At 43.4% G+C, this 22,780-nt stretch overlaps 1 protein-coding gene and 1 pseudogene across 1 annotated transcript; one reads left to right on the top strand and one right to left on the bottom strand.

Annotated features, from left to right (window-relative positions):
* Positions 1–11,280: 11,280 nt before the first annotated feature.
* Positions 11,281–12,444, bottom strand: LOC123184469 (non-specific lipid transfer protein GPI-anchored 23-like). Its single transcript, XM_044596572.1, has 3 exons — positions 11,824–12,444; positions 11,662–11,724; positions 11,281–11,509 (listed from the first exon to the last, which is right to left on the bottom strand). The coding sequence occupies exons 1-2, from the start codon at positions 12,365–12,367 to the stop codon at positions 11,675–11,677; spliced, it is 594 nt and encodes a 197-aa protein (XP_044452507.1). The 5' UTR covers positions 12,368–12,444; the 3' UTR covers positions 11,281–11,509; positions 11,662–11,674.
* Positions 12,445–15,412: 2,968 nt separating this feature from the next.
* LOC123191427 (uncharacterized) lies at positions 15,413–17,071 on the top strand (annotated as a pseudogene).
* Positions 17,072–22,780: the final 5,709 nt, after the last annotated feature.

The following is a 22,780-nucleotide window of genomic DNA, read 5'->3' as shown; positions in this document are numbered from 1 at the left end:
CATGCGACATATCAGAACGAATAGCAGAAGCAGGTGTAGGTGTCGCTAGCTTACTCATAACAGAAGGTGAATCAAGTGCAGAGCTAGATGGCAGTTCCTTACCTCCCCTCTCAGTTGAGGGATAGATCTTGGTTTTTGGATCTCTCAAGTTCTTCATAGTGTCCAGCAGATATAAATCCCAAGTGACTCAAAGAATAGAGCTATGCTCCCCGGCAACGGCACCAGAAATTTGTCTTGATAACCCACAAGTATAGGGGATCGCAACAGCTTTCGAGGGTAGAGTATTCAACCCAAATTTTTTGATTCGACACAAGAGGAGCCAAAGAATATTCTCAAGTATTAGCAGCTGAGTTGTCAATTCAACCACACCTGGAAACTTAGTATCTACAGCAAAGTGTTTAGTAGCAAAGTAATATGACAGTGGTGGTAGCGGCAACAAAAGTAAAGACAGCAATAAGTAGGCATGTATTCCATATATAGTCATACGTGCTTATGGTAAAGAACTTGCATGACATCTTTTGTCCCACCCCCTCGTGGCAGCGGGGTCCTATTGGAAACTAAGGGATATTAAGGACTCCTTTTAATAGAGAACCGGAATAAAGCATTAGCACATAGTGAATACATGAACTCCTCAAACTATGGTCATCACCGGGAGTGGTCCCGATTATTGTCACTTCGGGGTTGCCGGATCATAACACATAGTAGGTAAATATAGACTTGCAAGATAGGATCAAGAACTCACATATATTCATGAAAACATAATAGGTTCAGATCTGAAATCATGGCACTCGGGCCCTAGTGACAAGCATTAAGCATAGCAAAGTGATAGCAACATCAATCTCAGAACATAGTGGATACTAGGGATCAAACCCTAACAAAACTAACTTGATTACATGATAAATCTCATCCAACCCATCACCGTCCAGCAAGCCTACGATGGAATTACTCACGCACGGCAGTGAGCATCATGAAATTGGTGATGGAGGATGGTTGATGATGACGACGGCGACGAATCCCCCTCTCCAGAGCCCCGAACGGACTCCAGATCAGCCCTCCCGAGAGGTTTTAAGGCTTGGCGGCGGCTCCGTATCATAAAACGCGATGATTTCTTCTCTCTGATTTTTTTCTCTCCGAAAGCAAATATATAGAGTTGGAGTTGGCGTCGGAGGGCATCCAGGGGGCCCACGAGGTAGGGGGCACGCCCTAGGGGGGGGGGGCGCCCCCACCCACGTGAGAAGGGTGTGGGCCCCCTGGTCTTCATCTTTGGCGAGGATTTTTTATTATTTTTTCTAAGATGTTCCGTGGAGTTTCAGGTCATTCCGAGAATATTTGTTTTCTGCACATAAAACAATACGATGGCAATTCTGATGAAAACAGCGTCAGTCTGGGTTAGTTCCATTCAAATCATACAAGTTAGAGTCCAAAACAAGGGCAAAAGTGTTTGGAAAAGTAGGTACGACGGAGACGTATCAATGTTTGAAGAGGCCCCAGTGCGGTCGACAGCCCAAGAAATTTTCACACATTGACACAAAAGCAGCCAGATAGACTATGGTGTTTGGAGTGAAGTGGTGGAGCTGAGCCCCAAAGAAGTTCAAAAATCCCCAAAAGAAAGGATGGGGAGGCAGAGAAAATCCGCGATCGACGTGGGTGGCGAGGAGAACGCGCTCACCCTCCCTTGGTTGCGGCTCGGTCTCATTCCCCGGGAGCCACGCCGATTTGTGAGGGATCAGTCCCCCCTCCACCAGGTCGTCGAGGTCGTCCTGGCTGATCGTCGAGCGGATCCAGTCGCCCTGGATCCAGCCCGGTGGCAGGCCGGATCTCGACGAGGATCCGCCCCGGCTGGTCTGCTTGCCCTTCGCCTTCGCGGTAGCCTTCTTCGCGCGCTCCAGCGCCACCGTCTTCTCTTTTCCCATGGCGGCGGATCGAGTTCGAGCGAGGGTTCTGCGACGAGAGCAGAAGCGAGCGTGGCGGAGAGGTCGGAGGAAGAAGAAAAGAGAATGGGAGCGCACGGTGCGAAGACCTGGTCCGGTACCTTTTATAAGGTCATTCTCCGAGTGACTGACTGGTAGGCCCAGACGATCTAAACAAATCCCGCAACGGTCACGCACGCAATACGTGGCGAAAAAGGTGGCGCGGAGATCGAGGCAACCTACCTAATCCGTCCCGATTACCACGGCCTCGCCAGTCCAGTGCGCTTCCCGAAATTCGAATCCCGCGAAATCCGCGGGGAGCAGAGCAGCTTGTCAGACTGAAAACGTCCTCCGCATTATGATTCGGAATTCTACCATGAAAATTCACTCGACAAAAACCAAGAATGGACCAAGGCGACTGAAAAAGAAGTTGACGTTGTCTCCTCAGTTCATGGCTCTAGAACAAGTTATACTCACAACACGAAGAATGAGTCGGAAGTGTTCTCAACTCCTTCCCCACTCAAACCCTGATCCATTTGGAGGCTAATGATGAAGCTATGTACCTACGGTAGGGTCATGGATCTGTCCAAGATACCCTCCACAAGGACATTTCTGAAAGAACCAGAAGCAGTTGAGGAGAAATCATCATCCACTCGACCATGAAGCTATGTTCCACTCGACAGTCTTGAAGACACTCGACTATGCAAACAACCGCTCGACGATACAAGAAACCACTCATAGTGTAGAAGGCCTAACGTCACTCAGGATGGCAACGGTCGGTCATTCACTCTGTAACCTTAAAGATCATTTATATCTCTTTATTACTAGCGTTACTAGTAATGTCCTGCCTTAATGTACATTGAACCCTTTGTAACATGGGCTGGCTGGGGTCCTGGCGCACTCTATATAAGCCACCCCCTCCTCCGGGACAAGGGTTCGCACCCCCTGTAACTCACACGCATATATCCAGTCGACCGCCTCCGGGCTCCGAGACGTAGGGCTGTTACTTCCTCCGAGAAGGGCCTGAACTCGTAAAATGCGCGTGTACAACTCCTCCATAGCTAGGATCTTGCCTCTACATTCCTATCCCCTATTCTACTGTCAGACTTAGAATCACGACAACCACCACGACGGAAGGAAGTGATGGCGATCCAGCCCCATCGTGAAACCCGACCACGCTGTTGAGGACCTCGAGTGGGAGTGGAACGCATAAGGGTACACCTCCACGGGGCAGAACACGCGCATCACGCCGCCTCCGCACGATGAGAAGATGAGCCATAGGAAAGTCAGTGCCGGCCGTTGCCATGTCTTCACAACACGCCATGAGCGGCAGACTGCGATGAAGCGGACGTGGTCGATCGGAGAAACGATCCGGCTGTAGACCTCGCCGAGAAGATCAGCCGGGAGCTTTGACCATGTATCATCGGCCACCGGCGCAGCAGACACGCTCATCTAGGCCTCCATCTTCTTCCTTCTAGATTTTCACCACAAGACGGCTTATGCATATATGCTGCTGGATTTTTTTGAGACCGCCATCATGGCAATTTATTATTGAACAGGCGGTACAACCTCTGATTGCACAATAGCAATCAAGAAGTCAGCGATTACATCAAACGAGGAGCTAGAAGTCTCTTTATTTCATGCTTCTCTTGCACAAACATGAGCTGCAAAATTAGCACTACGGTGAGAAACAACTAAGGAAAATCCCTGGAAGTTTGGGAGATATGATCTCATCTCCCTGAAGATATGACCAGCACCAGACCGATCAGTTGCATCCCCCCATGCAGACGCCACCATCAGACAATCAGTCTCCAGCACAACTCTCTGAATTCCTTTCTCCATAGCCAGCTTCATACCATCTCTACAAGCTAACGCTTCCACGATGAATGGATCTGATACAGCATCATACTTTGTCATCACTGCAGCAGCAAACACTCCTAGGTGGTCTCTCAAAATTGCACCCGTCCCAGCATAGTTTCTGACCGCCCCAACTGCACCGTCGGTATTAACTTTGATCCAGCCTTCCTCGGGAGGTTTCCACACTGGTTGAGGCTTCGGTTGTTGCGCCTCCGTCCCTGGGATATCCAGAGCTCTCACCAGCTCCTGTACCAACTGCATTGACCGCAACGGCTGGTAGACTGCTTCATTATGAGTATATTTGTTTCTGTTGTTCCAAATCGCCCACATAACCGAAACGGCCACTGCTGCATCCTTCTTACTAATGAAGTTATGATCGAGCACATCCCTAGCCCATGTCACTGGATGTAATGCGGGCAGTCTAAGCTCAAAAAAATCCTTTACCTCTTCCCAGAACAGCAGTGCATGCTCGCATGTCACTAGCGTATGAAATAACGATTCGTCGCTTCCTCCACACATGAGGCAGATAGCATCCGTTCTGATATGTCGCCTGCATAATTCCCCATGTGATGGTAACATATTCTTCAAAGCTCTCCACATAAATACTTTTATTTTTGGCTGCACTTGCAACTTCCAGAGAGCTTTCCAAGTACTCTGACCTCCATGAGACGAAGAAATCTGAGTTTGTAAGTTAAACTTGTTCTCAATGGCCATACGATAGGCAGACCTAACCGTGAATAATCCTGATTTCTCCCATGCCCAGCTCCAGAAGTCTAGGAGGCTCACTCTTGGACGCGGCATACTTAAGATAGCATCCGCATCTGGTGCTATGAACATAGTTCGTACCAATTGTACATTCCATTGTCCTATATCATCCAATAAATCAGCCACTAGCTGAATTGGTACCTCCGAGAGACGACATATGGGCTTCATGGACAATGTCCCAACTATCCATTTGTCGTGCCAAATTTCTGTCGTCCTCCCATCTCTCACTCGCCTTATTAGGCCATCTTTTAGCATGTTTCTACCGGTGATAATTGCTCTCCATGTAGGTGATGCACTTATTGGGCAACCAGCACTCAAGAATTCACCATTAGGGTAATATCTTCCCTTCAAAACCCGTGCACATAAGCTATCTGGTCTCTCCAGTAGCCTCCATGCCTGCTTTGCCAACATTGCATCATTAAATATCTCCAAATCTCGGAATCCCATGCCACCCCTAATCTTTGAGATGGACATTTTCTCCCACGGCTGCCAATGCATTCCTCTCTTATCCAGTGATCCCGCCCACCAGTACTTGGACATTACTGCCATAACTTTTTTGCACAACCCCTTTGTGAGCTTGAAATAGCTCATAGCGTAGGTTGGTAAGGCCTGAACCACTGTCTTGAGAAGAACTTCCCTCGCTGCACAAGACAACTTCTTTTCACACCATCCTTGCACTCTACACCTTGAACATTCAAGAATATGCTCAAAGTGCTGCTCCTTGAGCCTACCAGAAGGAGTTGGTAGCCCAAGATATTTCTCCGTAAGCGCTTCCCTATGAATATCCAGTGCATTCCGCACACCCACCCGAACAGATGCTCCCGAATTTGCACTGGAAAAAAACTGAACTCTTTTGCTTATTAGCTCTCTGTCCAGATCCATCACTGTAAATATGCAGTATCTCAGTCAGCCGAGTTGCACTCCTAACATCGGCTTTCATGAATACAAGACAATCATCCGCAAATAAGAGATGTGAGATCCACGGGGCTGTAACACCCACTCGAATACCTCTGTCAATCCATCCTGCATCATAATTTTTCAGCAGGCACGACAATCCTTCTCCACACAACAGAAACAAATATGGGGAAATTGGGTCCCCTTGCCTCATCCCTCTTGAAGGCTTAAAAGAGGGTAACAGCTCACCGTTTACCTTTATCTGGAAACTAACTGGAACAACACATCTCATTACAAGAGAGACCCATTCTTATGCAAAACCTAGTTGTTGCATGATTCCCTGCAAATAGGGCCATTCAACACGGTCGTACGCCTTCATCATATCGATTTTGACTGCACACCATCCCTGCTTCCCTTTCTTTCGCTTCATGGAGTGAATACACTCATAAGCTATCAGCACATTGTCTGTTATTAACCTCCCAGGTACAAATGCGCTCTGCTCTTCTGCTATGATCTCGTCAAGGATCTCACGGAGACGGTTAGCCAATACTTTAGAACATAATTTGTATATTACATTGCACAAGGAGATCGGTCTATATTGGGTAATATTCCTTGCATTTTTCACTTTCGGGATTAGAACGATTACCGTTTTATTGACTGAGTCCGGCCTGTGACCACCATGGAGGAAGCCCAAGACAGCACGGGTCACATCCTCCTTAATAAGATCCCAATGTCGCTGATAGAATCCGGCGTTGAAACCATCAACACCCGGCGCCTTCGACGGCTTCATCGCAAACATGGCACTATTCACCTCCTCTGCCGTGAACGACCTAGTCAGTCGTGTATTCATCTGGTCTGTTACCATAGGTGGAACATGGTGCAGAACAGCTTCTACATCTAGCTCCTCTTGCACTGTATAAAGGTCAGTATAGAACCCTTGGATTTCTGCCACGACTTCTTCCTTACTCTCACAAAGAACACCTGCACCATCTTCAAGTGATACAATACGGTTTTGACTCTTTCGAGCAGATGCCTTCGCATGGAAAAACCAAGTGTTGCGGTCGCCCGCATGTAACCAGTCAACTCGCGACTTTTGTCTGGCCATGATTTCTTATTTATGTAATAGTTCATTCAGATTTCTGGCAAGCTCTCTCTCCCGCTGTGACGTGCCCCTATAAAGGGAATTCGCACACTCATGCTCGTACTCCCGATGAATCTTCTTAATCCTCTTCTTAATGTCACCAAACTTCCTGTGTTTCCAATCGGTAAGCTCATTTTGCATGTGCACTAGGGCATTATTCAACTCCTGAAGGTCATTCATTGCCCCGGCCGTACTCCAACCTGCCAAAACAGCAGCGTTGTATGATTCTTCTCTCTGCCACGCATCCTCGTACATAAATCCTCGCTGGCCTCTTCCCTACCAAGCATCTGTCATCTTTCTGATTTTCACCTCGACCACACAGTGATCAGATCGGGGAGACCAAACATGTTTGACACTCGACGCATCATATAATTGCATGAACGCCGGGTCTGCCAACATTCTGTCCAAACGAACTTTGACGTTTGTGATACCATGCTGTTTATTATCCCATGTGAATGGGGTACCATGGTAGCCTAGGTCACGGAAATCGCAGAAATCAATCGTTTCCCTAAAGCTCTCCATCTGCCACTCAGCTCGCTCATGACAGCCAAAATACTCCGAATTATCCAGTATTTCATTAAAATCACCCCCACAAAGCCATGGGAGGTCACTTTGCGTTCTAAGCCACCTCAACAATTCCCAACTTTGTGACTGTTCAGAGCGTTTTGCCTTAGCATAAAGGCCAGTAAACCTCCACCTTTGACGGTCACCTCCTACATTTATTACATTTGCATCAATATGCTAATCAGAGACATTATTCACCTCAACATCTACCTCCTTAGACCAAAATAAAGCCAAACCGCCACTTAAGCCGTTACTGCTTACGGGCATACAACCAGCAAACCCTAACCTTGAAGCTATGTCCGCTACTCTCCTTCCGTCGATCTTTGTTTCAGACACAAAGACCAAGGCGGGCGCTTCCAGCCTCACTAAGTTGTGAAGCTCAAGAACTGTCTCCGGGTTCCCAAGCCCGCGACAGTTCCAAGCGAAGCAACTCATTTGTCTTGGCGGGGCTGACTCGCATCCTCCGCCTCTAAGTTGCACTATTGATCTCTTGAGCCTTCTTCTTCTTTGAGTCTCTGCTATCTCTAGAATCACTTGACACGTCCTCTCTGCCATGCCTCTTCTTGTTCAACGTATCCTGATCAACCAACATCAATGTCCCTCCAGAAGTACCCTTTGGATGTGCGTCTTTGCCATCCATGCTGACACGCCTATAAACTCCATGATTTGTCCGACCACGTCCACGGAGAGGAGGTGAACCTCCCACTCCGTTGCTTCCTCCACGTGCATTGAACTGATACACAAACCTGCTGACATTGCCTTTAGTATTTTTGTTTGGTGAGGTAACTTCCTCCCCAGTCTCCACCTCTTCTTCCACGTATTCTCCTTCTTCCTGGGTAGCCCCATAGGACTGTTTTGGGTATCTCGGTGGTGCACTCTCCCAGTTCCTCTTCGGAAACGAGAACCTCAGCGACTCCTTATATGGCAGCCGCCCCTCTACATCTCTCTCTGCGGGACAGGGACAGTATAATTCAGCATGTCCAAGTACACCACAAGAGAAACAGAAATAAGGAAGGTGCTCATACTGAATATCATAGAACATCACCTCCTTAGTTCTAGCTGATTCCAACTGCACCCAACGCATCAGGGGTTCCTTGACCCTGATCCAAATTCTAGCACGTAAGGCATCTCCCCATGCAAACCCCTTCGCATCAGTATCAACCTTGACCACATCCCTAAGCAAATCCGCAATCTTCCACGGCCATGGGGGACAACGAAGGTTATATGGGAGCTTAGTGACCCTAGCCCAAATCTGCATCTGCTCGAACTTCCAATCATCCGGATTCGACCTGAAATCAAATTTCACAAGAACCACCGCATGCTTGCCAACAGTCCATGGACCGCCTTCCCAGATGCGATCTCGATCTCTCTTAGTCTCCAGATTGGCTACAAACATATTTCCCCCCATCGAACTGAAGTACAGCCCTTTAGGGTTCCCCCACGCAGGTCGCATCGCATCAGCAATGGTGTTGACATGTAGCACACGTCGATGCAACACCTTCCCGATGAGCGCAAAGCTTGGCACTTGCGTCTCCTCTTGGTCATCCACAGTCAGCCTCACACTTTCCTTCTCTGTAAGGTTCATCTTCTCCATCATCCTCTCCACTCCTTCATGATCCTTTCCCAGATTGTTGCTTGAACTTGCCATCCCCGCCGAAGCCGCCTAACCCTAGAAATCTACTCTCCTTGCGAGTTCCAAGGACGGGCAGGACCGCTAGGGTCCCCCTTGATGGTCCCGAGAAGCAACAACGAGGGAGGAGCAGAAACCAGGGAAGTTCGGGCGAATCGCGGGTGAATTTTCTTACGATCGCGCCTCAGGAGATGAGATCGCCTGAGCGCCGCCTCATGCCACTCGAAACCCTAAAAACGCTTCGGGGCCTATGCGGCTGGATTTGTATTTGTATTGATCTGCGTAGGACTAGTAGAAAGAGGCCTCACGTCCCTTACCAACGTAACTTTCGTCGCGGGCAATCAGGTCACGTCCCTACTCCACCAGCAACTTTTCTTTTTTTTGCGGATGTCCAGGCAAGTTATTTTATAGAAGAAAAAAACAGAAAACTTATTTGATCGCCACACCGGGGTCAGCATGGAAGTTTTTGTAGTGTCCAAGATTTTTTCATCTTTATGTACTCATTTATTTATAGGTGGAAGAATTTACAAAGCTCCCAAGGGAGCAGTAAGCAACACATGCTTTTCACTTTCAATGAGATTTCAGTAATTTCAGTAGATAGTGAAATATTTACTTTTTGGCCAAAATATTTCTGCAACTTCAATAGTACACACAATTTCAAATCTTTTTAAAATCTTTTTGAAAAATTAGAATAGTTAACTGAATTCAAGTGAATATAAACAAACCGGAATCACTGAAATTCAGTGAATTTCGATGATTTAGGTTGGTGCTGAATATTTTCTGAAGCTGAAGCTGAAAACCATGAGCAACACTCAATTGTATGCATGCATTTGGCCTTTTAATAGCTAGTTCGAGTACAAAGTTTCGAGTACAATCTAGAAGACTAGAATAGAGAGCTTACACGCAAATGCTCATTATGGATAGAAATGGCAAGCTTGCGAAAATTCCAGCAGTATAAAACTATTAGTTGTCCCTGCCAAGGTTGTACTAAAGCAACGACAAGTAATATGGATCAGAGGGAGTACCAAATTTAATGGTGCAGCGAGCGAGCTAGCTCGAACCACAACACAACATGTACCCTTTTAGCTCAAATACAGAATGTTCGCCTTCTGGCTAGTTCTATAAATCCGCAATTCCTTCTTAGATATTTCTTACCTTAACTTGATCAGAAAAGCAAATATATTCCTTAAATAGGATTACATGAATGCTCAATGTTACATGAATTTATTTTGCTGGTAATATTCACAAAATATTACCCTTCAAGCCATCATATTTACAGTGAACCAACCTATGTTTGAATGGTTATAAGGGCAGTGATATCCTCAGCCCACCAGGATTCCAGTCCTAGACTTGACATTGATGCTCGCATTATTCCTGAATGTATTCCAGCCTTTCGGTCGGCTAAGTCTCTCAAAGGTGCTCATAGAGATAGAGTGTGAATGCGTGCATTTATATGGGTCAGTCTATACTCGTGTATGTGAGCGATTTCGATTGTACTGTGTTCATAAAGTCATCACATTTACATTACTTATTCGTGTTGTCTTTGACTGCATATTAATCAGAATTGGTCTGCCTACGATTGAACCGTGTGCGATGTATCACACAGAACTGTTTTCTAGCGTGTGCGATAGGGTGGCTTAATAGCACCATTCTACACTAGTGGATTTTGTGTACAAAGATGTAACACAACTACACATGTCTTATATTTTGTTCCTCTCTACAACGCGCACACTTGATATATGGTATTGTAACTGTAGTTGACAGAAACACCATTTATGTCACTATCCTAGTTCTTTTGCTAACTTTGTGGTTTAACAACATCACTCCTATATTTAATGTAGGAAAAAATGTGCATAGGTATTTTGGATCTTCCATAATTGTCGGCTTATTACCCGACAATGTGCTCCACTAAGAACTATTCTAAAAGTAAAATGATATTACTTCAATTTATCACAAGTGATCTTTTATAAAACTAAATATTTCTGTGTGTAATGGCAGATTTTGAGACAACAAATGGTTAAATTTATACATGGTAAGTTGTTGCCGGAGCAATGCGCGGCCACTGTGCTATTTTGTTAAAAGCCAAATCATGCATTACCTTAGTGTTGACTACAGTCAATATATATGTTTGTTAGAACAGAATGTAACTCAAAAAATTGCTCTACGAGAGATCGACATGCTAAAATGTGGAAACACAAGGCTCATGACATGCTCCGCCCACTCAATCAAGTATATCACCTAAAATTTAGTTGGCTCTTTGCGCACAGCCGAACGTTGGGGCCGCGACAAGGCATGCAATCGAGTTTCACTAGCCCGAGTTCATGCAAGAGGCGCATCGCTGATCTTACCCCATTCTGCCGGAGCGCCTCACGTGCTCGTGTTGGTCTTTGGGTCGAGTTGGGCCTAAGGATGACCACACAAGCACGACTCATAGGATTACAGGACTAAGGACTTGGCGCATTTTTGGAATATTGATGTGTTTATTACCAAATTGCACACATATATATATCGAAGACTCCTTAATCAAACACATAGCAACGGTTGCACACTTTCGTAAAGAAACATATAGTTGGACGGTGACAAATAATGTCTTGTCACAAATGAAGCTACACATTCTCCCTAAATCGAACTAAGAACTAGCACTCTCTTCTAAAAATGATGCTAACGGATCTTGACATACGGCATCTTCAGCTTCCGCACATGCATCTTGTTTCTGTAATGCTGCTATTACGTACGAGGACGATGGCTCTGCAAAGAGCAAATCAAGAGAAGTTAAAGTAGAATACGTAAATAAGTATACCTCACCCTAAAATAAAAAAGTATACCTAGTTGATTCAGCCATGCATGAATAAATGGGCACAAAAAATTGGTTCAATTTTATCAGGAAATAAACTGGTTACCTGACTTGCCCGATTATGGAGCAGCTTTAGGGGTAGGTGCGGCCCTCATCGGTGGCACGGGTCCTGCACTCAGATACATCAAAAAGATTCACACTAAAGACAATAAGAAATGCGCAAATGAAAGTTTACATATGGTACCGGGAGAGGAGATCAACAAGTTACCTTCACAAGAACCAAATTCACCGGGGCTCGAGTCGCAGATGATCATCGTCCGAATGAATTTCTCTCTATCCACGGTCGCAGACATGAGCTTGTCGAGGTCGGTGCCCTCCAGTATGCGGCAGAGGCAGATGGGAGCGTCTTGGACGAGCGACCTGAGGCCGTCGCAGCACTTGCCCTGCTTCGGAGGCTCCGGCGCGGCGCTGTTGGTGAGGAAATCCTTGCATGGCATCAGCCCCATCAGCGGCGTCCGGCACTCCTTCGGCTGAGGCTTCGATGTGGGCGGGGGCGGCGGTGCCGGCGCCGGTGGTGGCGGCGTCGGTGGACAGAATATGGGTGGTATACACAATATCTGTGGTATAAACGAAAAGCAGGGGATGATGCACCATGACCATGATGATGGTTTCGCTACTAAGTCGCCGTTGGGGGAGGGAGCGGGGGCCCTGGCCGTGACGGCCGCCGAAAGCGAAGGCTCGGGCGCGGCGGCGGCAGTCAGGACGGCGACGGCGAGGAAGAAGCAGGCGAGATGGGACTTGGATGCCGCCATGGGTCGGTCTCTTTCTTGGTTTGTGCTTGCTGGCCAGATGTGAATGGTGCGACGAACGTCTTATGGTTGGTGATCAGTGAATGTATATATAGGGTGGATGCACGTGAAATGCTCCATGTGATGCGTTGGGATAAGGAGATAAGAGATGTTTTCTGTTGGGGCCGATCCATATCGTGTTTCCTTGATCTTCTCACGTACCTTTCGATGGTTTGTTAGGCGGGAGTGTTAGTGCGTGATTATGTTATTTTAGTTAGTGCGTGAGTACTTAGTTCGTTAGTATCTTATATAAACTTTCAACCGGTGATTATGTTAGTTTAGTTAGTGTGTGTAGTCCAGTTGAACCCATGTAACATCGGGTCGGACAGTCCATCGACGGCGCGGTCGGTGCCATGGACGGCTGGCCAAGTTCAACAGCGCAGAACCAGCATAGGCAAAACTCTTCAGGGCTTGGTCTCTTTCAGCATTCTAACGACAGTAAAAATAAAAGCAGCAAACTGCAAGCACTTCTATGCTCTAGCATAAAACTGCAAAACTTGGAGAGATTAGAGAATGCAAAAGTTGAACCAATTACCCAAAGGTAACTTTGAACAATATGCGGCATAACACTGCAAGCACTTGAAATGGTTAAACAAGGAAACATCTGCGTTTGTACCACATTTCTAAGAAAAGGATGAAACAGTTGCACAAGGCACGGGGATCCCCTGACGTGAGTGATCCTGCCTCTGAGTCACTGACATGTGGGTCCCACCAAGCATGAGGCCTACCTGTCAGAGACTGAAATGCAGGAATAGCTACGTCAAATGGTCCATATCCCAAGGCAAAAACCTAAGATGACGCAAGCATAAATTGAAATCCTCTAGACTGAAATTATGTCTGCTTATCATTCAAACTAGGTAATCTTTTGTCCACGGGCCACTAGTTGGGCTAGGACTAGAGTAGTGGCCCATGAAAGGGGGATTCCCTCCATTATATGAAAGTTTTTCTTCTTGGCTTGAGTTTCTTTGTTGCTTTGCCCCTGTCTTTGCCTTAATGTTTAATTTGCTCTTCTTTCTTTGACTTGTTGGCCATGAAGACTTTTGGATGATTGTTGACCAGGGTGACTTGCTTGGACCCATGGTAGCTTGCTTGGACTTTTGCTGACCTCCTTGACTTGTGTTGACTGCCTTTGAATTTTGTTGACCGTTGGTCCATGTGGATTGCCATGTAGAACTCAGAAGGAACCCTATAATTTTGGCTATTCTCAACACTACCCCCAAGGACATATGAATCACATATTTGGTTAGGCTTGAATTCGAACTTGCAACTTTTATTGATGATATGAGAAAAGATGAGAGATTTTGATGTCTACGCATATGAGTGAGCTGTCTGTTATGTTCACAAAAAGGCCTGGTCTTCATCATTTGGTCTACTTTCTTACCAAATTGGTACCAATGTTACCACTGGCAACAGGTAGTTTCAGCAATGAGTCCAGTAATAAATAAGTTGGATGACGATCTGATGAACCATTGCTCGGTTACAATTATCGAGCGACACGTATTCTTGAAAGTAAGTGAACATGGCATAGTTAAAGCTTTCATGGAAAGGATACTTAACCTTATGTCGTAGTTTTCTACTTATGTGCATCTTGCATGTAAGACTATTTCTATTTCTGATTACAAATTTGGAATATATTTAATGAACTAAAATGGTGTGCGACATGATTGGGATATTTATGTGCTTTTGTTAAATATGGTATGACACTTGGATTAGGTAGATTATAATTGGAGTGTGCACACCCTCCATTTCCCCACCACTGCTTTGTAGTGTGTGAGAGAGTGTATGTTGGTACCTAGGTCAGTTGGTGGATCCCTATCTTTGGATATTGTAGGTTTCTCTATTTAACTAGGTGGCACTCGTCCTAACCAATGGGCCGAAGTAAGCTGATAATGAGTTTGAAAAAAAATCTATGAAATGAAATGGTTGGAATTTAAACCAATTCTATTATTAGTGAATATTGATGGAGCAACTGATACGTATCCATATAAAAACAGGCGAATCATTAGACAACCATTCATTCGATAAAATCTAGTCCATTATTAATGAAATTTCATGAATCAATCAGTATCTCCTTATCTAAAAAAACAGGAATGATTGTAAATCGAGTAACTATTAAAGAACATTGATGGAATAATTGATGTATATCCTTATCCAAAGAAAGATAAGATCATTCAATAAATGTTGAGCAAACATCTACAAGAAACGTTCTAAAGCTTTACATCCAAGAACTTACCTCTACTCTATATGTATATATAGCACTGCCCAGATCAGAGAAAAGTGTAAGGAACCACACAATTTTAAGTTTTGTTGAAGGAAGACAGTTTCTTGTACCAATGGGTCGTGGTCAGGGTCATGTTATCATACCAATATTTCTCTTCTTTTCATTTGCACCTTACTACATCACTTTGGCCGAATCGATAGATCTAGGTGGCACTCTACAAACAAATGAGAAGGTATGCATTTAGCTTGTCAACACATATAACCCTTTCTAATATTTCTTATGTATCCACCACGTTCTTGTACCTACATGACCACTTGATCATGACAAGTACCAATATTTGTATTCTGCTGTTATTATTCATTGTTAGTTATGTGGCCCATTAGACATTAGAACAACATATGTGCAAGGAAATAACTATGTTTTATGGACTTGGTACAACAATCGTCCTAACTTTCCAGATAAAACTTTTTTCTAGGATGGTACTCTTTCAAGATCCAATCCTTTTCAGCTCAAAGGGAGAATGAAAACCGATGGAAAAGGCAACACTAAATCTCATGTATGACCCTCCCTCCCTCCCTCCCTCCCTCCGTGTTAGATTTTCGTAACAGGAGGAAATATTTGGTCAATTTAAATTACATAGATATGTTTCTCTTTAGCGCAATATACAAAATTAATGCACCACACCCAATGGATTCAGAAATAGATCTTTTTTCGCACATTAAGTAAGAAACAGATCTGGTTTGACAAAGGATGCAATATAGGAGTATAAAATCAATGCACCACACTCAATGGATTCAGAAACAGATCTGGTTTGACAAAGAACGCAATATACAAAATTAATGCACCACACCCAATGTATTTAGATACAGACCTAGAAAAATAATGCAATATATAAAAAAATTAATACACCACACCCAATGGATTCAGAAACAGATGTAGTTCCATGCATGATCTATGTAATACTAATCCTGATGTTCAAACACTTAGCTTGGAGTGCACATCGCACTTCCTTACCAAGAAGATCCATGTATGCATGCACTATGTAATACTAATCCCGATGTGCCAACACCAAGCTAGGAGTTAACCGATGCACCAATTTCCCGTGCTACATTGGCATGACCCATACACCTTGTAGAGAAGGTAAGTTCGAGCCAAACCTACTTAGTTAAGGCATAGGAAAATCTTGATAGCATCTAAAGGATCACCTAAAAACACCACGTCATAAGTTCTAGGAAGAAGAGCGTCCTACCACTGCCAAGAAGCTACCCAAAAATTGTAATATGCTTGTGCACAAGTACAATTTTTTTCTGACTATTCACTAATTTGAGCTACATCTTTATATAAATAGTATGCAATGTGGCACACGGAGCCAGGAAAATTCTATGGTCTTCGAGCTGAAATGAGTATATGGGTTCACCTAATCAAGAAAACTCTCAAGAATCCGGATCAGCCATACAGATCTACTGTCAAGAAGGGGAACACTACAGCTTAATTGAAGCTGGGTTTCATGTACATACATATCACCCATTCTCACAAACTCAAATGCTTTTCAAGAAGTGCTATTTAAATTATGGGTTGGCTTGCAGGTTTCCCCCTCTTTGTATCATAACCGAGACGTTCGATTCTTTACATACACGACGGTAAGTGTATACCATGCCATTCTGATAAAGTACATAATGTTGAGGTGTCACTAAACTTATCCTTTTTTTTCCTCATTGGACTCATTTATACTAATTATAGCTATGTATACATTAACATTAATACATGTCGCCTTGTATCATTTCTCAGAGGGACACCAAATCTGCAGGCTGCTATAACTTGCAGTGCCCAGGATTTGTCCCTACAAGAGGAGCTACGCTAGTGCCTGGGCAAGCTATTCCCCCCCCCCCCCCCCCCCCCGTCAATTTATGGCCAAGCCGATCACTACGCCAGGCTTAGCCTAAACAAGGTCCCCCCTGTTGTCCTAGTAGATATCCCTATAGGATTGCATTGGCATGTGTTCACAAGAGTTTCCTTGCAAGCATGAAAAATATCATTTATGACCATCATCCCTTTTTTATTGTATACTGCAGGATCCGAACTCTGGGGATTGGGTGGTGTATCGACACGATTTAGACCGTCCATCATTCTTGGGGCATTTTCCAGGACAACTTTGCCCTGGAGAATCACGAATACAAGCCCTGACAGGATTTGTGAATTACCTAAATAATACACATGGCCCTCCAATGGGAAGTGGTCAATTCCCAGATGATGAAGATGATAAGAGATCTGCATACTTTAAGCATATTAAGATCTACGATGCCAACGGCCATGCTCGGGACCCAATTACAACTCACATGATCAAGTCAGTTGACAGGCCAGGTTGCTACAAAGAAACTGACTTCACTCTTAAAATCAATAGGGGCTACATATTTTACTATGGTGGTCCAAATGGTTGTATTGGTTGAAGACACAAGTTTTTCATCCCTTTGATGATGTAACAAATCATAAACTATTATCTACAAATGGTTGTATTGGTTGAGGACACAAGTTTTTCTGGCCTTTGATAACTTAATAAATCATAAACTATTTTAAATATATTGAAGGACAAACAAGAAACCATGTTTTATAGAGAAAACCCAGTGAGCTAAATTCCATTTGGTATTATATGATGGATTACTGTAACTTCGTCCAGCCTATGAGATTAGCTCTTAGATTATTAGATATTTGGCTTCATACTTATTTTTTGATCAAGTTGTGTTCTGACAAAAGGTGGAAGGGCAACCACGGGATAACAAAAATTCTTGATATGTAATCTATAATAAGAGTAATAGAACAACCGTTAATTTTTCACCGGCAGCTTACAAAATAAGCACACTGCAACTCAGTTCAGAAAGTGCAAAGTAATTCTATATCTCTTGATAATTTAATTTTTGAAACAAGATAATCAAAAAGAGAAGGCGAGAAAGCTTGTGAGTGATCCCTAACTAAAAATGTGAAGATGGAAAAGAGTAGGCACCGCTTGGCCCCGGCTTCATGTCGACCACCGCCGCAAGTCCCTCTACAGGAGCTCCGGACGCCATGGGGCAGAAGGACACCCACGACGCCTGGCGGAGTAACCCGAGAAGGGGGAGACGGCCGACGACGGGTTTCTGATGCAGGCTCAGCTGCAACAGTCGATCGACGGGGCTGTTGGTACCATGGATGGCCGGTTCAACAGAGCAAAAAGGCAAAACTCTTCAGGGCTTGGTCTCTTTCAGCATTCTTGCGACAGTAAAAGCAGCAAACTGCAAGCACTTGAAATGCTCTAGCATAAAACCATAACGGCCTGAACAGATTATAAAATGCAAATGCTGAATCAGTTACACAAGGAAGCTCTGAACAACTATGTGGCATAACACTGGAAGCACTTGAAATAATGTAGCGTAAAACCGCAATTACTTTGAACTGATTACACAAGGAATGATTGAACTGATTGCACAAGGCAAACATTACACAAGCATAGCATTGATCTGATTCCCAGATTAAAAGTAGGCAAGTACCAAGTAGGCAACATAATTTAAAAGTAGGCAAGTAGGCCTTCAGCCTATCGAAACATGGACTTGACCCACTGACAACACGATCTGGTATATGCTTTCGTCTCGAATAATTCAGCTGATGCACTACCTGGTATGTTCATCTTCAGTGATCAGGCTTAAATAGGAAGCTGGCGCTCACGGTTCAGATCACAAATAGATGTGTACCAAATTAAGGTGTCAGCTCATTTCGCCCAAACATGCATCCTAGTAGCAAACACCTAAAACCCTTGTAAAGTTACCGTGCAGACCACCACCATTACTGAGCGCAATAGTAGAAATCATATTTACCACAAGGTTTGTGAACGCAAGCTTATCTTAGCTATAAAGCCTCGAATTCTCCATTTCCCCCACCAACAACAACCAGGCACATATTTAGCACAAATTTTGTGATGTAACATCACAGAGTCAACTTGCTACATGAATGACATGGACTGTTACTAGCTGCTGCCGACTCGATCTGGTAAGGTTAAAGTACCAGTAGTCCTCTACAAGAGGAATAGCTACAAATTAACCTTACAGCAATTCATAGTAGTAGATATGGTCAAAAGGGTCAGCACACGTAGACTCAGATGCTAGTCAGATGTTATAAACTGGACCTCCACTTTTGGTGATTGTGCTCTTGTAGACTTGAAGCTCACAATCTCCGTTGGCCCATTTTGCGCAAGTCAGAGACTTGAGTGTGGCTTTTACATCAACCCCCGAAGTTAAGAACTTATATGACACCACAATCACCATCTTCTCTAGCATTTCAGCTCTCTCGGCGATGAACTTGAGGAACACAACTTCATTTCTTGACCCTTGCAACTCATAGAAAACCACCTTCTTCATATTCTTCCGGATACATGTAATGCGACCACCCTCTATCCGGAACTTGGCACTCACCTTACCAGTGGGATCCTCATAAACCCTTGCAGACTGAAACAACAAAAAACACATGCGTAGTTCAGCTAGCAGTTAATCGAAACATGCACCTCCCTCCATCCCAAAATAAGTGTCGCTGGTTCCCTCCGTCCCAAAATAAGTGTCGCTGGTTTAGTAAAAAGTTTACAACTTGCGACACTTATTTTGGGATGGAGGGAGTATACAGGGGCGGACCCACGTTGGCCCATCCGGTGTCACAGGACACCGGGTAATTTTGTTGCATACCTTGTATACGCAACCTCTGTGTCGCCATGACACCGGGTAAATTCTTGCATGGACACCGGTAAAATTCCTGGATCTGGAGCAATGAGCCAGTGACGGGGACGCACCCCAGGCCCATCTAATGGCCCATGCGGCCAGGGACGTGAACTCACGCACGGCATGCCCATTCTCTCTGAAAAAAAGACGCATATGCCATATGATCGATCATAGCGGTATAGCGCTACATACACGGGTGCGCCTACTTCTTGGCCGCCGCCTCCCGCAAACAGCAGACGACCCGCGCTTGTTCGTCACGGCGCCGCCTACTCGCGTGCTAAACATCTAATCAGCGTCGCGGTCTACCGACTCCTTCACCAACTCGTAGATCACAGAAGAACCGGAGAGGTAAATTGATTATTTTAGAGTATGTCTCTATTTTTTCTAGTTCTGCTTTTCTAAATTGTACGCATATAGGGTTTATAATTTTAGGAGTGTTTAGTTGGGAATTGGAATACTGCGTCTTGTCAATTTATGAGAGCAATTCACATATGTTTGGGTCATTCCTTGACGGCTAGACGCACAACAACAAGGTTAAACTCTATAATCAGTTAATCACACAATTCAATCATTATGCTCTATTAGTCAACTTTATTCTAGCCCTTGGAAATATAAATGATTTAACATCGTACATTTGTTCTAACATGATGGAAAATTTTCGGATATGAGCTGCTTATTATTGAATGTCACTTGTGGACTTTCACAAAGAAAAGACATGATTAGATATTAATAAAAAGAACAAGTGCCCATGTATTTTTTTAACAAAAGTAGAGTTTTATTTAATTGAATAACAGTTATATTTTCTATGAGGAGGGATACAATATCATTCAGAGGCTCCTGAAACCAGTCATAAGTTGTAGAGAACTTAGTTACCCTCGCAAGCTCATTAGCAACAATAATTGATTCCCTATTACAATGTTCAAAACCAGTGATGGAAAGTGCGTGTGTATTTGATGAGTGTGTGACTTTTATGTATAACATTGCTTGATATCCACATGTATGTAATGTACATGTGGACACCGGGTCAATTTTGTCCTGGGTCCACCCCTGGGAGTATAAATATAGATAGTGGTAATAAAAAATGCTCTTTGAAGCAAACCGGGATTAACTATTGTACCTGGATATATAGTGTCTCAACGTTGGGAAAACATCTAAGGAAATTAGGCACTTTCTTGAGCTCATTGCGGACATCAAATTTCAGTTGTAGAGCCAACATCTGGACACTCGGCACACTGGCACTGGTGCTCACCTTAGTCATAGCGTGCAATACAAGTGTGCAAATGCAATGCCGCTAATAAGATAAGGGAGCCATGCTTCGGTACCCCCCCCCCCTCCCCCCCTTCACAAACCGTATAAGGGTAGTATAGTCATTTGACCATAACATATACACACCTCCATATGTGAGGCGTACGAGCTGTTTGTAGACGTACATAGCAGATCCGCCAGCCCATCAGACAACTGGAGCATGTCCCCCCTCCATCCTGGCCCTGGACCATTTATTAATTTATTATTATTTTAAGCTTCAAAAGCTAAGTGGGTGAGGCAGTATCGAACACCCAACCTCTTGGTTTATCACTACCTACAGTAACCAACTAGGACAGCGCACTGGATTCTTCTTTTATTCGTCCTTTTTAAGGGATTCTTTTATTCGTCTTGTTGGGTATCTTATCAGTCTGTTTTTCTTTTTTGCCTTTTTTTTCTTTGGTTTATTTTTATTTATTTATTCTTATTTTTCTATTTTCCTTTTTCATTTTCTTAAACTCATGAACATTTTTAAATCCCTGAACTTATCCTTTAAATCTGTGATCTTTTTTCATATAAATGAATATTTTTCAATATCGCAAACTTTTATCAATTTCAAGATTTTTTCTAATTTGTTTTTAACTTTTTTTTACTAATTATTTAACCTTTTTTCAAGTCGATGAACTTTTTTGAATTTGACAAACTTTTATCAAATTCGTGAACTTTGTTTTGTCAAAATTGTGAACTTATTTTATTTTGCGATTTTTTTTCAAATTTGTGAACTTTTTATCAAATTCTTAACCTTTTTCAAACCGATGAACTTTTTTCAATTCCACAAACTTTTGTCACACCAGGAAGCTTGGATTGCACGTCTCAGCTAACACATGTAATCATATATAGGATAACCTTCCCTAAAAATAATAGTTTAACCCTTTTGAAAATTTGAAATTTCACACGAAGTGTATAGGACCTAATTCTTGGCATACATAATTTGAAATATCATTTATCGTAAATCAATTTTCCTTTCACGTACATTTCACCCAAACAATTTGAATACCTTCTTTACTCAAGAAAACAATATGAATACTCTGTTTATCGCATCAGCCAAATTTAGAGTGCATGCTTTCTAATATGCTATCTATTTAGGAATAGACATAGTAGTTCATAACCAGGCTGATAGCAAGTCCATCACCCAATTCTCCTCTGCTGAAGCAAGGTTACTTGCAAATTGCAATGCAACATGTACTGGTACGTGAACGGTTGGATGAACTCGCATGACCTGACTCAAGCAGAAACAGGGAAAAAAGAATCAGAGATTCATCTGAAAGTTCTAAGAAAACAATAGCACCCCAAAGACCATGTGCAACGAAGGGTGTTCAGGTAGGGTGAGAAAGATCCTTTTGAAAGCACGTTGATTTTCGACATCCGTAGAATGGCTCCAATTTTTTCCACCAACTTCTATGATAAATTCAAGGCATCGTGCCAAATTGTTTGGATTTTTAACAAGTTTTGCATTTTCTAGAGTTTTCTCGGTGAAAAAAAGCTGATAAATGGGCGGACGTGTCACAACGTGCAAATGGTGTCGGAAGTTGTTCAACCTGGCATGGATGTTTCATATATCCGTGTCAAGTTGTTGCAAGAAGTTGGGGTTATTCATCCATAGAAAAAAAAACACCTATTGAGAGGAGTGGGCTAGACTAGGCCAAACAGGTGCATCGCTGAGCATGTAATTTCTAATTAAGAATGCCTTTGTTATTTCCAATTTTTGGCATTATCAATCAACATGAACATTCTCCTATATCCTAACAATCTATTGAAATTAGTGAACAATTATGGAATTTCAAATTGTGTATGAAAATTTTGTAAACTTGAACACTTTTTCTAAAATTGTGGACAAATTCCCAACAATTGATATTATCCACAAATTGCAAACATTTCTTAAATTTGTGAACAAAAATTTAAACGTGAATAGTTTTTTAATTTCAGAATATTTTTAAAAATTGTGAACAATGTTTGAAAATATGAACATTTTTGGCATTACAAAAATAATTCAAATTTTTAGATAGGTTTCAAAAAGGAGAAAAACAAATTAAGGAAAAAAGAAAAACTAAAAATAGAAAAGAAAAAAAGCTTATGTTTTAGCCCAACTAGGCAATGCATCTTTCCTGTCGCGTGCCT

This window comes from Triticum aestivum, chromosome 2A (genome assembly GCF_018294505.1).
Source record: "Triticum aestivum cultivar Chinese Spring chromosome 2A, IWGSC CS RefSeq v2.1, whole genome shotgun sequence".
NCBI classification, from domain to species: domain Eukaryota; kingdom Viridiplantae; phylum Streptophyta; class Magnoliopsida; order Poales; family Poaceae; genus Triticum; species Triticum aestivum.
The sequence above is the reverse complement of the archived record's forward strand: the minus strand, read 5'-3'. Positions and strand labels throughout refer to the sequence as shown.

Excerpts from the sequence above, each read along its gene's own strand:
- LOC123184469 (XM_044596572.1), bottom strand. The coding sequence starts at position 12,367 with ATGGCGGCATCCAAGTCCCATCTCGCCTGCTTCTTCCTCGCCGTCGCC. Across the intron at positions 11,725-11,823 it reads TGAATTTGGTTCTTGTGAAG|GACCCGTGCCACCGATGAGG; the intron begins GTAACTTGTTGA and ends ATCTGAGTGCAG.